Source organism: Meleagris gallopavo, chromosome 1 (genome assembly GCF_905368555.1).
Source record: "Meleagris gallopavo chromosome 1, MGAL_WU_HG_1.1, whole genome shotgun sequence".
Classification (NCBI taxonomy): domain Eukaryota; kingdom Metazoa; phylum Chordata; class Aves; order Galliformes; family Phasianidae; genus Meleagris; species Meleagris gallopavo.
In genome coordinates, this window is record NC_139404.1 from 175,056,485 (window position 1) to 175,074,889 (window position 18,405).

The 18,405-nt window shown below is 41.0% G+C and overlaps 1 protein-coding gene across 1 annotated transcript in view; it reads left to right on the forward strand.

The window, feature by feature from the left end:
* SPATA13 (spermatogenesis associated 13) overlaps window positions 1-18,405 on the forward strand; it is a gene marked incomplete at its 5' end in the record, with an annotated part of 73,137 nt that overhangs the window by 33,561 nt on the left and 21,171 nt on the right. The window contains 2 exon segments of the mRNA XM_085230878.1: window positions 9,562-9,924; window positions 13,126-13,270. Coding sequence (XP_085087004.1) covers window positions 9,562-9,924; window positions 13,126-13,270 — 508 coding nt within the window.

The following is an 18,405-nucleotide window of genomic DNA, read 5'->3' on the forward strand; positions in this document are numbered from 1 at the left end:
TTCACCTGAAGACTGGAGAAGGTGAGCTATTAGGTCTTCTCAGTTGCTGGTTTCTGCAAGTGGTGCTTCCCAGGGAAGAGCTGACTAAATGCAACATGGGTCTGTGTCTCAGCTTGTGTTAAACTATAGGTGTGAATCACCAAAGCTCATCTGTGACAGTCCTTGCTCTCCCAGTCTCTGCTTTTGACAGTGTTTCCCATACCCCAGTATGCTGCTTTTAATAGCATCAGGAGATGCTTAGGTACAATTTCAGATTTGGATTGTTTTACATAGTTTGTATGTTCCTGAAGAAAAGTCCCTTGTCAGTGTACATAACAAAAACGTTTCTTTGAACTGGTGTATGTCAGCCATGAGCTGCAAAAACAGCACACTCTTCTGTGCTTGTGACAAAAACCCAACAGTGAATTATTTGACATATTACCTAGTGTTTCGCAAGCTCTTGGAGCACCTGCTGTTTAAGTTGCCTTGTTGGCATCTGGCTTCATGTTACACCAGACTTTCTATTACTTAAATGCAACACCTTATCTACTTGACTGTAAGTGAATGATAGTTTATAAGTGAAGAGGTATTTTTGCTGGACTCAGCTGGGTGATATTTTGTTTGCAGATTATATTTTAACTGCTCTAGGATCAATCTGTTGACTCACTTATGTCCATGCCATGCAACATTCAGTGGTCCTACCTCATCCACGCCATGCAGTCCCCCTGAGCTCAGCTGTTTGCAGGGTCATATGGCTGTAACCTGATGTAGCACAGGACTAGGATGGAGTTGCCTCTCCCATCTTTTCCTTACAGATCTCTGGGCTTGTGCACAGATGGCTTAATCTGGGGTAATTTACTCCTGGAAGAACTGTTGGAGTGGGAACATGAAGATTCAGCTCTGTCCTCAGTGTTCATCCTCTCACAGTGCCAGGTCAGCTGCTCTCAGCTTCTGGAGCTCTTAGTGTTGTTATTCATCTCCAGGTCATCCACTGCAGTTAGAGTGTGGCTTAATCACCTTAACTGGTATGACTGAAAATGTGCTAAACTGTGAAGGATTAAGTAAATAAGTGTGAGAACTTCAGCTGGGTTGATTTCTCCCAGCAAAGTGCTAAACACTCTGGTGTCACTCCCAGTGCTGCTCTGGCCAGGGACAGCAGAGAGCACTTCGAGAGGCTCTCAACAGCATTTCTGATGGCAAACAGAGATTTCCATTAAACTGAGTGGTGCTCTGAGCTCTGGGCTGCCTCATACATTGCCACACAATGTTTCCACCTTTAACGAGGTGCTCAAAGGACAGTTTCCAAATGCACTCACACACAGCTTAGCCAGAAACCAGAGTGTGCCTTGCAAAAACCCCAAACTGCAGAGCTGCTTACTGAAATGATACAGCACAGAGCCCTTAAAGCACACACATATCTTTCTTCCTGCCATAGCAAAAACTCTTCTAACTCATTGCAGCAAACTCTGCCTTTCAGGGCAACCTTTAATCTTTTGCTGCTGTATCTTCTGATAGGAAGAGCAAGGCAGTTCGTGGACAGTAATCTGATTTCTGAATCTGGTTAAGAGTAACTCTGCAGTTCTGAATAAAATTGGCCATTCCTAAACACTGGTAGAGTAACATGAGATTGTTATTCCTGCAAATATATATTCTAAAAGGGGATATGCAAATGGGTTTCACAGTGTTTGCCCTGGAGGAAGCTGCTGTACTCCTCCTGCCTTTACAGAGTGTCTAGTATTTGGCTCCAGTGCCCTGAAATTTTAGGTACTGTCAGGTGCTGCTCACACAGATTAGGACTTACACCCCAGGCTGTGGAGTGCTGCTTCGGGCCATGTAACCCTTGTATCATAGAATCATAGAATGTCCTGAGTTGAAAGGAACACACATAAGGACCATAGAGTCTAATTCCTGGCTCTGTACAAGATAACCCCAAATCCAATCTCAGTGTCTGAGAGCACTGTCCAAATGCTCCCTGACACTAGGGGCTGTGCCCACAGCCCAGGGCAGGCTGTTCCATGCCCACCGCCCTCTAGTGCAGACCCTTTCCCTCACCCCGAGCTGCCCCTCCCCTGCAATGAAACAGGTTGCTCAGAGGCTGTAGGATCTCCTCCTTGGAGATCTTCCAAAGCTGCATGGATGTGGCCCTGGGCACTCTACTCTAGGAGTCCCTGTTGGAGCTGGGAGTGGGCCTGATGGATCCAGAGGTCCTTTCCAACTGCAGCCATTGTGTGGTTCTCTGAGACCGTGATGTGTGAACGGAATGGAGGCAGCCATAGGTTTCCTCTGAGCCACCTGTGCTTGCCCTTTCTGGCACCCAGGGGCTGCTGGGGGTGCAGCTGAGCCCCTCAAGCATGGGAAGAGGTGGAGCACAGCAGGCTCAGCTCCTCCAGTCCTGAGGTCAACCACAATGGCCTCACCCTCACGCTGTTCTCTAGCAACTAATAGTTTGCAGACATCGAGTTGCCCAAGGCAGCTCCACCCACTGCAGGCTGCAGGCTGAGACTGTTTTTGGGACCTACTGGATGCTTGGGTTTGGGTTTGGGCTTTGACATTGAGACTGTGCACTGGAAGGGTGGGGAGAAGGGGAACCAGGGAACCTCCTCCTGGAAAAATGCTTAGGAGTCTGACAGCTTTTTATGTTCCACTTTGTTTGCAGACAGTTCCACTTTCAAACTATAGTTAACATCTGGCTTTTGAGGTTTGCCAGAGGATGTTACAGTGGTTTCACCATGCAGAAAGAAGATGGCTATTTTTAGTCCTCCTACATTGTCTGGAGTGTTCCAAGTCTGGATTTAGAAGTTTTATAGGGATTACTTAGGGGCTGTTAGTGCTTGTATATCTTGAAAGTCTCAAAAGATATCAGTGCTACTTTGCTGTATACTGCACACTAGCTTCTGATTTAGATACTGAATTAAGAAAGAGCATTAGAGCATCATCCAGCAATCCCCAAATATCAAGACACCAGAAAACTAGTGGAAACCATTTCTGTTTTTAGCACACTTGCATTTTATAGGTCTGATCAGATTCTTTCTGCAAAGCAAATACATGTTCCTGCACCTCCCCTTTGCCAGTCAGAAATGTGCTGGCTGCATTTGGCTTTGGAAATGCATTAAATGACAGATGAAGGAAATCCTTGAAGCTGAAGAACAGACTGAGTCAGGAGATCTGCTGGTCATTTCCAGCTCAGCTGTACTCTTCCTGTGTCACTTGAATTACCAAACTGCTTTGTGTCTGCTTCTTATCTGTGAAATGTGAATATTACAGAGGTGAACTCAGTAACCTTTGTAAAGCATGTTGGGAAAGCATTAGGCTTGTTGATGGTGATAAGCATGCTTTCAAGGCAGGTGAAAAGAAGCAAATCTGTATTAAATATGCCTTTAAAACATATGGCCATCTTTGATTTGGGATTGAATCTGTATAGAACTTCTGATGTGATTTATTGCTAAATTTATTAGTTAAAATTCCGTAAGTGCTTTAATGCCAGCAAATCCCTCAAGTAGAATTATACACGTTCTTTCTAACTTTGAAAGCTTCCAAAACGCGTGCTTACTGCAGAAGCTTGTGTTGCTAACAGGGATTGATTCTTAGCACATTAGGAATGAAAGTAACGTGATTTTACTGTCTTGCAGTGCAAATCTTTTGTGCATGCATCCAAGAAGCTCAAACATGCATAGTGCAGTAGTAGCACTTTAGAGGAGCCCCTTTGAAGCAGCGCTTTGCAAAATTTCAAACTGTGGATCCACCCAATTTTGAAAAAAAAAAAAAAAAAAGACAAATTATCCTGCTTGAATGGCTTTAATTCCCAAGCAGCTGCAATTTACGCTAAAATTTGAATGTTGCATTACTTTGATTTCTTCTGCTTTGCTTGTTAGTATAGGTGTCAATGCATGTGGTTTTATATAGTATTTTTGCAGCTGTTTCACAGATCGTATTCCCATCCTACAGACCACTGACCAAATAGCAATGTATATTCCAGGGACAGATAATCAATGCATTTATTTAGGGCTTTCTCCAAAGCTAATTAGAAGGAGATGTGTATGAGCCACTGGATGGAAAGACAAAGGTTATAGTGCAACTGGCATTTAATGAGAAAGGAGCAGATGAAAAGTTTCTTTCTGCAAGAGAATTGAACAGGTTTAATAATTCAGGTTGGTTTCTGATAGAAGATGCTACACTGACGGAATAAGTACTTTTTTTTATACAGCAAAAACAGTCATTTCCGTGATAACCACTGCTGTGATGGCAGCACTGGAAATCGTCAGTCCCGGTGGATAAGTGGAAAGTAACTGAGCTCTGATTACACTTTAGGACCTTTTAATAAAATTTGGAAAGAAAGCAATAAATACGTTTTCTCTAGATGGCTCTGTTGTATCCGGAGTCTCCTAATCTCTGTGTTTGTGACAGCAATTTGGTAATAAAATTATTGATCATGTCCATAAACAACCTTCTAACCTCAGTTAGTAGTGATGATAAATGAACTACCACTAGTGTTCCCCTGCTGCTATTTTGCAACAAGAAAAAGTGCAAAGGTTACCTTTTATCATGTTCCTGGGTGGAGACACACTGCCTGGACTTTTACTTAGTTAAATGATGGTGATAAATTTATTTATGACATGTAGGTCATGAGCACTTGGCCCTTTACATTTTTGCTAGCTTGTATGAATTGAAAATCATTTTTAATATTGCTGTTAAGTTTCAGGAATTTGGCAGCTCCTGTGTAGTGGTAGTTCGTGGATTATGCAGAAATATCAGCTATTTAATAGACACTGATTATGATACTGATGAATAGCTGTTGTTGCTAATATAACAAATTAATACAGTTTTATGTGCAACTTCAAAATGAACACAATAACATGCACTTGCGATGCAAGCTGAGATACCTACACGAAATAGGACAATACCACAGTTTTTCCCTATAAATACTCCAGAATCTCTTTTTCCTCACGATTTACAGAACATGACCAACCATCCATCACATTTCAGCTTTCACTGAAAATACGGCATAATAAAAGATGTTAAAACTTCTCAGATGTTCTTAAATTTTGATTTTTTCTCCTGGCAGATGGAAGGGTAATGGAGAAAGGAGATGGGAAAAATCTTTCTAGAGACTTAAGTATCCCCTTATACTTTTATATATCTATAAATTACGAAGCATTAACTGTATTGGTAAATTTAGAACATAAAAATACAAATAAAAAATCCCTTTTGTAGGGCTTGGGAATGCACATGAGCAGGCAACAAGCCTCAGCTGTATACTGTGTTTATAATGTGATTTTTACTGGGGAGCTTATTGGCAAAACCAGATCAACAAAAGCTCACACGTGATTGTTTGTACATAGCCAGCATAACTAGTGCACCAGTGGCAGGTGTGTGTTGTGTGGCATTTATAGTCGTGGGTTTTTTCTTTCATGCAGCTAAGCACGTCTGTTGAGTACGGGATGTTATTTATGATCGCTATCATTGTGCCAGCAGACGTCCCTCCGTGCAATTTTAGGTAGTGGCAAATTTTTGCAATTTCAGTGATAGAACTTGAATCCTCATAAGCAAGACCGCCCACAGTGCACAGATCAGGTCATAGAGTCATTGAATAGAGTCACAGAACTGTTTGAGTTGGAAGGGAGCTTTGGAGGTCATCTAGCCCAGCTCCCTGCAGTGAACAGGGACATCTTGTGCTGCACTGGAGAGTTACCTTCGCCTTGTGTAACACTCCCTCTGGAGGCAGTTTTTGATGCCAAGTTTATAAAATGTACACTGTAGTCTAAGTAGTAATTGCAAAACCTGGCTCTTATCCGGCTGCAGTGGCTAAGTTAAGATTTCAGTGGTTAAACATCTGAGCTGATCTTGCGTACATTGGTGTTAATGAGTAACAGAGAATGCCAATGGCAGCATAGCTCCCCTGAGTGCAGCAGTGTTGTGCTGGTGCCAGATTGAGGTCAGAGCAGAGCTGAGCCCTTGATGCTGCAGGACCTGTACTGGGAAATCAGTCTGGGCTAGAGAGAGGAGAAGTACATCCCAGCTGGCTGTGGGCTCTGTGATGCAGGCATCTCGTCTACCTGGGTTCTTCATAGCATTTTGGCCACTGGTTCCTGCTCCTGGTGCTGCATGGCTGAGTTGCTTTGTATGCTGTGCTGATTGTAGGTTCCATAGATACTGTTGTGTGGGAGCTCAAGTAGACTGCCTGAGCATAAACATCCAGTGCTTCTGGAGGTGCCCTGGGCAGTTCCCCTGCCCTGTCTCCAGGGGCTGCTTCAGGATAGCCCAGGCCTCCTGTAGGGCCTGCACTGTACTTGCATGATGCATGGGGTATGGAGATATTGCAGGTTCCTTAGCATGCTAAGTGATGAAATATTGGTGGTAGGTGAATGGTTGGACTGGATGATCTTGGAGGTCTTTTCCAATGTTGGTGATTCTATGATTCTGTGTTTGAAATGCATTGGGTGATTGTGTTTAGGCAAAAGAATCTTGCACCAGGTTTCCACAGATTACAGTGAGAGCTTTAACATCTAGTTAACATACAGACAGACACCACAGACATCAGCTCCAGTTATCTGGAGCTGAATACCACCCTAAAAGTTAAGACGGACACATTACATGGGAACAGTAGCCAATACAAACATGTAGTCTGGATTGAAGTAAGTGTTTATTTTAAATGGTTGTATCTGTAGAAATACTGCTGGCAGGAAAAAGAAAAATTGTTGAAATACAACTCATACACTGTTATAGGAATATCAGGATAAAATTTATTAATCTGCACCAGTATAAATCATTAGATCTGTTTGTGTTTGCAGACTTACGAATTTAACTGAGGGCGCAGCCTAAAAGACAAGCTGAATAATCTTGCTTGCTAACACTGGTAACCCTGTTCTGTAGCCTGCCTGCCAGGTGTGAATTTCAGAAAGACCCCATGGACTCAGCTTTCATTAGACCTTCAGTTCTCGGGAATCTTGAAATTCCTTGAAATTTCTGACCAGCACTTAGAATTCTGGAGTCAGCACGTGACATTTGATCTTCGCCCTACATTAAGTGCCATGCATACCTATACCCATGTCTGTAAATGTCAAATATAAACCCTATTTCACTTGTAAGGGATTAATCAAGAGAAGATCATTTGAGGTCAGTGGTGCTATACCAGTATGAAGCTTTTGATAGCTGGAGCTTGCTTAAGTGCCTGAAGTATTGGAGTCTATGAATTTCATGCTGGGTATTTTATTCCTGGCAGTCAGCGTCTCTTGATCGGGCCCCTCCTGCCTGAGTAGGTCACTTACAGCAGTGGTTATCAGGTTATCAGTCTGGTTTCCTCTGATTTTTTGCTAGGAGAGGATTACTATTCCTCTGTTATTACTATTTTTCAGTGCAAGTTATGGATGTAAGCCTAAAAATACATGTCCTTCAGGATTGTTCATTGCACAGCAGATCAGTCGCTGTCATTTGAATCAACTACTGTAGGTGGAGTGCTACAGGAGAACAGTCCTCTCTTTGCAAATGTTATTGCTCAAGATAAGTGTGTAAAAAGCAGATTAGGAGATGACATGTGACGTGTCCTTCCCTCAGTCTAAAAGTGCAGGTCATAAGATGAACTTTGCCTGACTGGTTATGCAGGGAGTTTATTTGCACTCACAGTTCTTAGAGACAAGACTTTGAAAAAGAGAAATATAAAATGACTCTGAACTCCTGTCTCAGTTACTGTGTATGTGGAGACCCTTTACCTGTGTCTGATTCGGAGGTAAGAACCTTATTTAACCTATGCTTTTGCTGCCGTGACCTTGGAGGAGTCTTAGGGCCAGCCTCACCTGCTGTGCTGAAGCTGTTGGTGTGGCAGCTGGGTGCTCACTTCCCTCTGAGTGGTTTCAGCTCAGCCAGTCGTAGGCTGAAAGCTGCAGGGAAGCTCAAGTGTTCTTGAGTGATAGCTGTGATGCCATAGAATTTAGAATTTATAAAAGTGTTCTATTTAGGGGAAATTTCCTGTCATAAATGGAGGAATTTAATGTAGAAAAAAGGACATGGATCATTTTTCATATCTCAATTGCAGTAATCATATTAAACTGCTATTTAATAATGCTGCCTACTAGTTAAAGTGGTTTCACACAGTGAAATTTCTCTTAAGCTGTCAAAATTTGCCTACTCTATCAGGTGCTAGCAAGGGCTGTGCTGGTTGAAAATGGCACGTAGAGCAGAAGGTAACAGAGGATGAGCTATTTTATACAGGCTTCATTGTAAATCAGTGGTTCTAGGCTAATGGTTGCTTTGAACATGCAGTACCTGAAATGCCTTCATCTCATCTAAAATAGAAACAAATGGTAGCCACGGACAATCAAAATGTAGCTTCTCTTTTTGGAGTATTTTTTAGCTTTGAATGCTGTCAGGAATGCACTTGGGCAGTGTAAAGATTCTTGATAAGGAAGTTGACTGATTTTTATTACAAAAAGATCAGAATTAGTTCGTAATTCATAAAAAATGACAGCAGGGTTCACCTGCTCACAGTGAATTGGAGTTTGTCACTTGCTCCAGCCAGCAGTCATGAAAATCCAACCCAGAAACATCTGTCTCCCTCTCTCTATTTTTTTTTTTCCATTCTGTATAGATGAGCCACGAAAGGCTAAGGAAACACTGAGAATTTGGAAATTTAAGGCAAAAGTGAATATAAATTTTTATGTGCAATATTTTCTTCTCAAAAACTTCAGAAGTTCAAATTGAGAAGTTCACAGCAGCTTTACTTCATGTGGACTGAAGTCCTTCAAAATGTTGTCACTGATAAGTATTTCAGTCAAGGCTGTTTTAAACCAAACTTGCAGTACTAGTACAAATGTGTCACCTATGGGCATTAGCCTCAATGGGGCAAATGGGCTGCTAAATACAAATGACATTTATGTTTTCTTAGCTTTCTTTCTGGAAAGATTAATTTTCCTATATTTATATTATAGTGTTGTATCACTCTTTCTGCTCTGACATGATAAGTAATTTCTCCCTTGCAAAATGAATCATCTCACTAAACCAATTTGCACACAGCCACACAATCTGTAAATGTGACACTAGAAAGAGTGTGGGAAGGGTAGTAGGAGGAATGTGACCGCCCATGTTGGTTTCACATACAGTAACCTGGCAGCAGCAAAGCCTTCACTCTGAGACTCACAGCTTGTTTCCAACACTGGGTGGAGGTAAAGCAGAGGAAAATATGTGTGTTTATTTATTTATCTTTTTAACAAATGCTATGTTTATCGTTTCTTACGTATATGAAGTTCTACAAGTGCCATAAGACAGGACTAAGTGAATGCAGTATTCACGATAGTGTCATAAGTGCCTTAGACACTGCAAAGGTCACAGGTGAGTTACTAATGGTATCAGTGATGTTACTTGCCTAGGAGGTGCTGCCAACGTAGTGTTAACTTTACACAGCACAAACAGCTTGTGAAATCTTTCCTTTGCAAAGTTACTGTCTTCCTGAATTGTCAGCTGTAATTTATTGTATTTATGGTAACAATTTCTTTTTAGCAATGTTAAGTTGATCTGCCATGTGAAATACTCGCAATTGATTTAAGTATCACAAAATTCTGTAGCTTATTTGACTTGTTCACATTTAAAAAGGTTGTTTCTGATGACCATTGGAAGAAGTCCCCACCCCAGGATGAAGAAAAGACAGACACGCAAAGGGTCACGCCCAGGAGATGGGGCTCTGGAAAAAGGTCTCGGCCCAGACCACTCTCAGACTATGGCCAAATGTCAATCAGAAGTATCTCTATACCTGAAGATGCAGTTGCTGTGGAGTCACAGAAGACAGACTACACGGATGGACAAAATCAGCCAGGACTGGCTTCTGTTGGGTCTGTGATCCAAAGCAATACAGTAGGCTACTCCAGAGGGCGAAAAAGAAGACCCATCTCTGTAATAGGTGGGGTCAATTTCTATGGAAGCGGTCCAGCAGAAGAAATTGAAGGTCTGCTGACACAAGTAAGATAGAGATGCGCTCTCTCCAAACTGCATAAGACCCTTTCACTTCCTTGTCTTTATCTTCAGCCTAGAAAATAGAATGGATGCTTCCTTTTCTTCCTTCCCTTTTGTCAAGCTGACAGCATATACTCAAATTTCTGCTTTCCTTGTCACTAATTACTTTGTCTTGTTGTTAAAAAACAAAACAGCATGGAATAAAACTGATACTGTCTTTGGGATATCTTTTTTGTATTGTAAATTAGCTTTGTTTCATTCTTGGAGTGATTTTACTTCCCATATGGGTGTGTAAGAGCTCATTCGTGTGTAATACAGCTCTGTATTTAGTTACCTCACAGGGTGCAGACTCTGAGGAACAGAGGAGTACAAACATATGATAATAACATATTGTTTGTCAGTCGTTTCAAAATCTCCAAAAGCAGATCTGTTCAAACCTGCAGCGATTGTTGTGGTGTTCAAAATCTTGGGATTGGTGTACTAAGGGTACTTAAAACTAATAAGGAAGTCACTTAAGAAAATTGCTTAAATGGTTTAGAAATGGTTTAAGAAGCTATTGAAATAAAGAGTTAAGAATTCTGACAGTATGAAAAAATGCCTGCCTGTGTAGTTCTAAATTGACATGATGGAATATAGGAAGCCCATAAGGAAATAGCAAGTAGTTCAGTTAGTGCTTGACGGATACCTGTATATGTACTTGCTTTCTACACTGGCTTAGGTTAGAGACTGAGAAATAAAAAAACATCTGAAATACAAAAATAGCTCCTTTTTTCCCGGAGGAAGTCTTGAAAAGGTATGATGCGTAAAGGAACTTGCTGTTCTGTTCATAGTGATGGCCCTGTTTTGTAGGTGTTTAAAGAGCTTCAGTCTCCAGGGCTTTGGTCATGCTGCAGTGGTAAGCTGTCCTCCACATTCTAGAAAAGCTGTAGGACTCCTTCCTGAAGGAGCTGCCAAGTTAATAAAACACAAATTTATTATTAGTAAGTAATAAAATAAATAAAAAAATGTGATTCCAGTGGTTAGTAATATTATCTGGAATCCTCTTAACCTTTCTCATACTACTTTTTCTGGAAAGACCAATGCAATATTATTTATGGTTATGCTAGACCCCTGATTGAAACTAACTGCTGAAATAATGTTAGTACTGGATTTTCAGTCTTCCGTGAAAAGCAGTTTTTAATATGAATTGTCATATTGCATGTTTTTTCTTTATATTTTCTTGATGAAACGATGGATCCTGAAATTTGTACCAGCAAAACTGGCTGAAGCCAATGGAGGTTTTCCTCAGTCAAAGGCCATGTAACTGAGATATTTTTTAAATTACTTTTATCAGTACTTAAAAGAGGAAAGCTCTTATTATAAATTTTTGGCCATAGAATCATAGAATCCGTAGAGTAGGAAGGGACACTTAAAGGTCATCTAGTCCAACTCCTCTGCAATGAACAGGAACATCCACAGCTAGATCAGATTGCCCAGAGCCTGGTCCAGCCATTTTACCCACAGATACATGTATTTCGAGGGATATTAAGTATTGCAACATACTGTCTTTAAAACAACCCAAATAATTCTTGCTTATTATGGAACTCATTGAACATTCCAACCCCTTCATTTACTGCTGAAGACAAATGGGTATTTCTTCAAGCCTTGCTCCCACCTTGCTCAGTTTATTAGCGAAGGACTATCCATCAGGGCAACTGTTTGAGTTGACTCTTTCTTTGCTCGGATGCTACTGCAAGGGCTGTGCTTCAGTGAGCACATTGCTGGGACCACAGAACTGTGGCCAAAACCAAAAGTATGGAGCATTCCCAAGAAGGGCACATTTTTAAGCCAAATGATGGCTTTCACAGGTTTACCACAGAATAACAGCACTAGGGAGGGAAGGAATCTGGATTAATGCCTTAGATAAAAAATATTAATTGCCTGTAAATAAATAACTTTGTTGTTTAATTGGCCGAATACTTGTGTATAGTGACTGACATTAGTTCTGTTAGCTATTTGATGCAACAGATCTGACTTACTCTTTATTATTGTTTAGTTTATTATCCTATGATCCTGAGACATTGCTAAGGTACTGAGGAAATGAAGTTGAAGACAAGGTCGCAGTTAAACTGTACTAAATGCACACTGGACTTTTTGACAGTCCTTACATTTGTACATTTGTAGCTGAAATGTTAGAAAAAAGGGCTAATGAATGAGGAATACATGTGTAGATGGATTTTACATGGGACTTTCAAAGACTGATCTTTACCTTGCTGATATTTTTCTTAAAAGCTTTGAAAACTCAAAGAATATTTTAGGAACGTAATGTTAATTGTTCTTTAGTCTGGCAGCTTAGGTGTGAGATACAGTTTTCAAACAATACTAAATCATTGATTTCCTAAGGAAGTGTCAACAGAATAGACCATAAGAAAAGCCCTGATGTTTCAAATTATTTAATGAAAGGGCCTATGAACAATAACCACTGAAAGATAAGAGAAGATTAAATATGTCTTTCTTTGAAGTTTGCATGATGAGATTTTGCTGTCTAACGTGGAGAGCTTATGCCAGGTCATTCAAGCTGGTTGATGTGAAGTTGTTCAGGGATAACATAAAGTTAGACTCAATTTGCAAATAGGTGGGTTCTCTAATCATAACGAAGCAAATGAATTATTTGAATAAAGAAAATGTCTTCTACATAAGCTTAAAAGTAAGCTAAATGTTATCTCTTTTTAATGTGAGTCCTGGGATCTTCAGAGCCAGGGGATCATTTAGACCATCATCTTAGTTTTACAAAAGAAATCATCTTAGTCTTACAAAAGAAATCTATTTTACTTACATGAAGAAAAAAAGTAGCCTAGGAAATGTACGCAACTTCCAGCTGTAGCAGTGTTGGTCATTCTTAGAGTATTCAGATGGGTATTTACAAAGTTAGCCTGAAATCAGTTAGATTCCAGAGCATTTAGGTATGGAGTATCACAAGATGAAAGTTACATTGTGTGCCTGATTGTAAGAGAAAACTGTGGAGTTTTAATGTAACAGAGAACTATAACATTACAGAATGTGATATGCTGAATAGTGTTTAAGAAACCTGAGGTTGTGTGATGGGCGTGTTTGCTGCCTCTATAATCAGCTGGACTACCAGCAGGAACCATCCTTCACACCATGTTGTACTCAGCAGACCGATGAGTAAGTTGGTTACTAACACTGATTTTCATGTTTTCCCTGCAGCCCACCACGCGGCCACCCGTCCCCGCACACCAGGTGCCCCCCTACAAAGCCGTCTCTGCCAGGTTCCGGCCCCTCACCTTTTCACAGAGCACTCCCATTGGCCTGGACCGCGTTGGGCGACGGCGGCAGATGAGAACATCTAATGGTGAGAAGTGCAAGTTCTTTTAGCTCTGAGTCTCAGCTTTTTGCCCCAGTTTGGCTATCACATAGCTCAGTGTGAAATAGGAAATGGTGCAAACAAACTCAGCGACAAAGCTGTGCACGGTTAGCTTAATTTTATAACTTTCTCATCAGTAGCTTGTCCTGCGGTGCTTGAGCAAACCTTGTTCTTCACACCTCCTCTTTGCTCTGGTTTACTCTTTTGTGCCACTTGTGCTCCTGTATTTTCCACTTTGTGTTCACATATTTACCCACAGCTAAAACTGAAGTATGAAGGAAATAAGTTATAACATGCTTGAGTTCACATGCAAACCAACCACATCTATTTAAAATTTTCTTTGTTATGCATTCAGCTTCACTTCCTAGGTAGAAAAGTGTTAAATAATTGAATAACTTGTTTCTGAGAAGTGTTTGCAGTTGCATTTGCTTACCTCAGGGGTGCAAGTAGCCCAGCTAGATTTCTGGTCAATGATGAGTAGATTCCAAAAAGATTGCCTTTTTGGAAGCACTACTCTTTATCAGCCTCTGACACATCTGTGTATTTTTTTTTCTGTAATTCTTTCCTGTTAGCATGCAGTATTATTGTAGGTAGTATAAAGTCATATTTGGTGGAACATTTCTTGGCAGATGAGAAGATTTTGTGTTAGTGCCAATTGTGTTCCTTCACGGTGAGCATAATCTGAACAGTTGTGTTTTATTGATGAGGTTTGGAAATAAGCAAAATGTTCACTTCAGAGCCTTCACTGGCACAAAGTTCTGCTGGGAGCCTTCACTCTGCCTCCTTGCGCATAGAATCAGTAAAGATGTCTGAATAGGGCCTGCTATGACTACAACAAGTTCAGCAAGACCAAGTGCCAGGTCCTGCACTTTAGCCACAAAAACCCCAGGCAATGCTACAGGCTTGAGGCAGAGTGGCTGGAAGACTGCATAGAGGAAATGGACCTGGGGGTGTTGGTCCGTGCTTGGCTGAACATGAGCCAGCAGTGTGCCCAAGAAGGCCAATGGCACCCTGACTTGTATCAGCAATAGTACAGCCAGTAGGAGCAGGGAGGTGATCGTCCCTCTGTACTCAGCACTGGTGACACCACACCTCGAGTACTGTGTTCAGTTTTGGGCCTCTCGCTGCAGGAAAGACATTGAGACCTTGGAATGTGTCCAGAGTTGAGCACTGAAGCTGTGAGGGGTCTGGAGCACAAATCTATGAGGAGCAACTAGGGGAATTGAGATTTTTTAGTCTGAAAAAGAATAGTTTCAGGGAAGACCTTATCACTCTCTGCAACTACGTGAAAGGAGGTTGTGGCAAGGTGTGGGTCAGCCTCTTCTCCAGCATAACTAGCGATAGGATGAGAACGAATGGCCTCGAGTTGCACCAGGGGAGGTTCAGGTTGGATTATAGTTAAAATTTCTTCTTTGAAAGAGCGGTCAGGTAACAGAATGGGTTGCCCAGGGAGGTGGTCAGGTCATCCCTGGAGGCATTCAAGAAACATTTAGATTTCTTGAAGGGGCATGGTTTAGTGGGGCATGGTTTAGTGGGGAAACATTGGTGAACTAGAACGGTTGAACTAGATGATCTTGGAGGTCTTTTCCAACCTTGGTGGTTCTATAATTCTATGATTCGAAGCAGGAAATCTAATAAAAAGCATTTTTCAATGTTTCTTTGGCAAAATTACACTTATCTTTAATAGTCAGTACTTGGTTTATATGATTCTAAGTTAAATTTGTGTTGAGTAATATCCAAATTCTGCTCAAAAATCTGTCAGGTACAAATCAATTTATAGAACATTTTAAACTGCATTTTTCCTTCCTAAATATTGGGCAGTTTTCTGCAGAAGGTGCTCTCCAAGAAAAAGAGTTTAAACTTGCTTCCTATGGCGAAGAGATATGTTATATATACGATATTAGTGTTTCCATTTTTATTATAGGAAAACATTGGGAACTACTGTAAAACCCATGTGTGGGGTGTGTCATTGCTGTGAGTATCTCAGCTTACTTAATGATTCAGACTGGACATACAGCTGAACTGCATCTCCTTTTGCAGTCCTTGTTGCAACCATGTGGTATTTTGGTCTGTGATTCCAAAGACTGTCCACAAATTAACATTTTTGTTTAGAAAAAAAGAAATTAAGTATCACAGAGAATAAATTGGTTTTTTTTTAATTTTGAGTTATCCATTCCATTTTGTATTTGTTAATCACATGAAATGACATTAGTTACCCTAGACAACTGCCTGAGTGTAGTGTATTTTCAGGTATTTAGCTTTAGAATAGCTGTTCTCCTTAATATAAGCATCAGGATGATGAGTGCTCAAAGCAAGATTTCTGCGAGTTTTCAAGACAGTGGAGCAATATTGATTATACTAGATGGGACTTTTATGACTTGTTATAATAAACATAGAATTGAACAGGAAAAACTTCTTTAATGAAAGCCCTGAAGGCAAGTGGGAAAGCAAATGGCTTTGTAATTAAAGGGCTGTTGCACAGATATTCTAAGTAGGTCCAGTAGAAAATGATGAAGTGACCAGTGTCACACATTCTGGTCTCTTTCCTTTTTCTCTTAAATTCACAAGGCATTTCCTTGTCTTTGAACATGTGAGAGTTTTTTGTTTGCTCATGTACAGTGAAATTTGATAACACAAAAGCCCTTTATTATAGACAGAAATTCTAGACCCAAGCCTTGAAAACCAGCGGTATCTTATTTTACTGACTTGTTAAAGCCCAATATATTGCATGGCTACTTTTGTAGCAGTGGGAGATAGAATTGAAGATTTAAATTTTTAGAAAATCAGCAGTTACCAGACAGTAAATCTTCATGCTGTAGGAGACAGAAACAGCCAAGACGAAAGGGAAACTTCCCTTGTGGCTGTTATTACTACTCCTCTGCTTATAGCATTACAATTTTAAGTTAATATGAATGAAGTTACCTAATTATCACAACAGAAGAAATTATTATTAACATCTCAGAAATTCTGTCTTTTTTATATCCTGTGGGCTTGAATTTGGCTGAATTCATTTGTGAACCCCTCTAGATAGCCTCAGCTCTGAGTAGGTGGAGTGGGATTCAGCTCACGTTTAAGTCCCCTCAATTTAGTCCAAATGTGACTATCTCCATGAGCGTAACAGTTTCAAACACCCATCACAGGCAGTGGTGGTCTGGGGCTTGATTCAGTTGTCCACCCCAGGTGTCCAGTACAGGGATACCTGAATATACGCATGGGACTGGCAGTTGAGACCAAGAACCTATGGGCAACCTATTCCTTTCATGAGTGGCAGCCAGAGGCCAGTTGGATATCCAAAATACTTGAAATGGTGCTAAGTACCTATGTTAAAGCAACTGATGGGAGCCCTTAGTAATTTCCCCCAGAGCAGATTTGATAAGGAATATCCTTAGAGTGGACTGAATTCCTCTCTCAGCTTGTTCAATTCATGTTGATTGTAATGGGAGTTTAGATGCTGAGTTGAAATGTAGATCTTGCTATTGAGATTAATGCATCCTTTTATTTGCCCACACTACCATTCAGCTACCATCAAGGTTTTCACAGCTCAGTCAGGGTTTTCACAGTTCATCAGGGCTGGGTTTGAGCAGGTGTGCAGCCTGTGCAGAGTGCAGCTGAGGCACAAGCAGACTAGGAGAGGAGGTTTTCAGGTTCTCTATCCCTATCACCATTCAGATAAAAAGCCACCCCAAGTGAGTTATTGGTCATGGAAATGAATAAGCCAATGTTATTAATCACTCCTCGAGAGAAAACAGTTTGCAGGTTACTACTATGTCCTTGCTATCCTGCTCCCAAAAAGTGTGGGAACGTAAGTAGGTGAGAAAGCAGGAAATGCATATTGCCAGGTTGCTGCACTGGTGGCATGTATGTCACTGTCAGCAGGAGGGTGGAACATGTCTGATCTTGCAAGCTGCTCCTTGGTGGCTGCTGCATTCTGAAAAGCTCAGAGAGGCAGAAAGACAGGAACGGGAGGTTAAGGAGCATCATGAAATCCCCTTCCCTGCTGTGGGGCAGGTAGGTGCCATGGGAATGGCAGTGGACAGGAAACAGACTGAAGCTGTCAGGTGAAAACTAGGAGACGAGGAGCTCAGTGGTAAAATTATCTGAAATGCTGCCAAATAATGTGCTCAGTGTCAGACAGAGAGGTCTTTGTAATTTCAGGCACCTTCTTGCAGAAAAATGGTATAAAAAAAGGAGATGTGGATTATTTATGAACAGAGGAATATTTGAAATGAAAAGATCCTTTGTTTTCTGAAGCAAAAGAAAAGCAGGCCAGTGACACGCAAATCAAGAGATTATAGAGTAGTTTCCAAACAAAGAATTAGGGGAAAGCTGGCAAGATGAACTAATACACATTATGGGACAACACATCCTTTACAAGCAATTTAAGTGATCCTGAAATGACGGATGGGGCAGAAGATGGCAAAACTCTACTGCAAAATAGGAACTGTTGGACAAATGTTGCTTAAAAAGAATTCAGAAAAACAGGAAACCCCGCCACTTGTAGTGAACATTTAAAAGTGAGATGGAGAAATACACGTATTTTTAAATAAGCTACATGGCATATGGGTATATAATAAATGTGGTCGAAGGAAGATAGCTAGCAGAGCGTAACCAGCACATGCGTTGTGCAAACATACAGGGCTGGAAGTTGTACCAGTTAAATTAAAACTAACAAATTTAGCGCACCAGCAAGTGTCACAGGACCATGGTTTAGTATTGCCATGCCAAAATAGGAAAAGCATCATAACAAGATTAAATTATGAACCACCTGAGATCATGCAAATGATAATAAGTGTGATGAACTAAGCAAATCAGAGAAGTGTCGATGGCAGCAAACACAGTCATAAAAAGAGACTTATAGTATCGTAGAATTGTAGAATGGCTTGGGTTGGAAGGGACCTCAAAGATCATCTCATTCCAACCCACCACCATGGGCAGAGTTGCCAGCTTCTAGGTCAGACTGCCCAGGAACTCACTGAGCCTGGCCTTGAACGTCTCCAGGGATGGGGCATCCACAGCTTCTCTGGGCAGCCTGTGCCTGTGCCTCACCACCACTTAAATTGCTTCTGTGTGTTGTAAGCATTATAATTGGGGAACAGTGCTACATTTTAGGTGCACTGTAAATA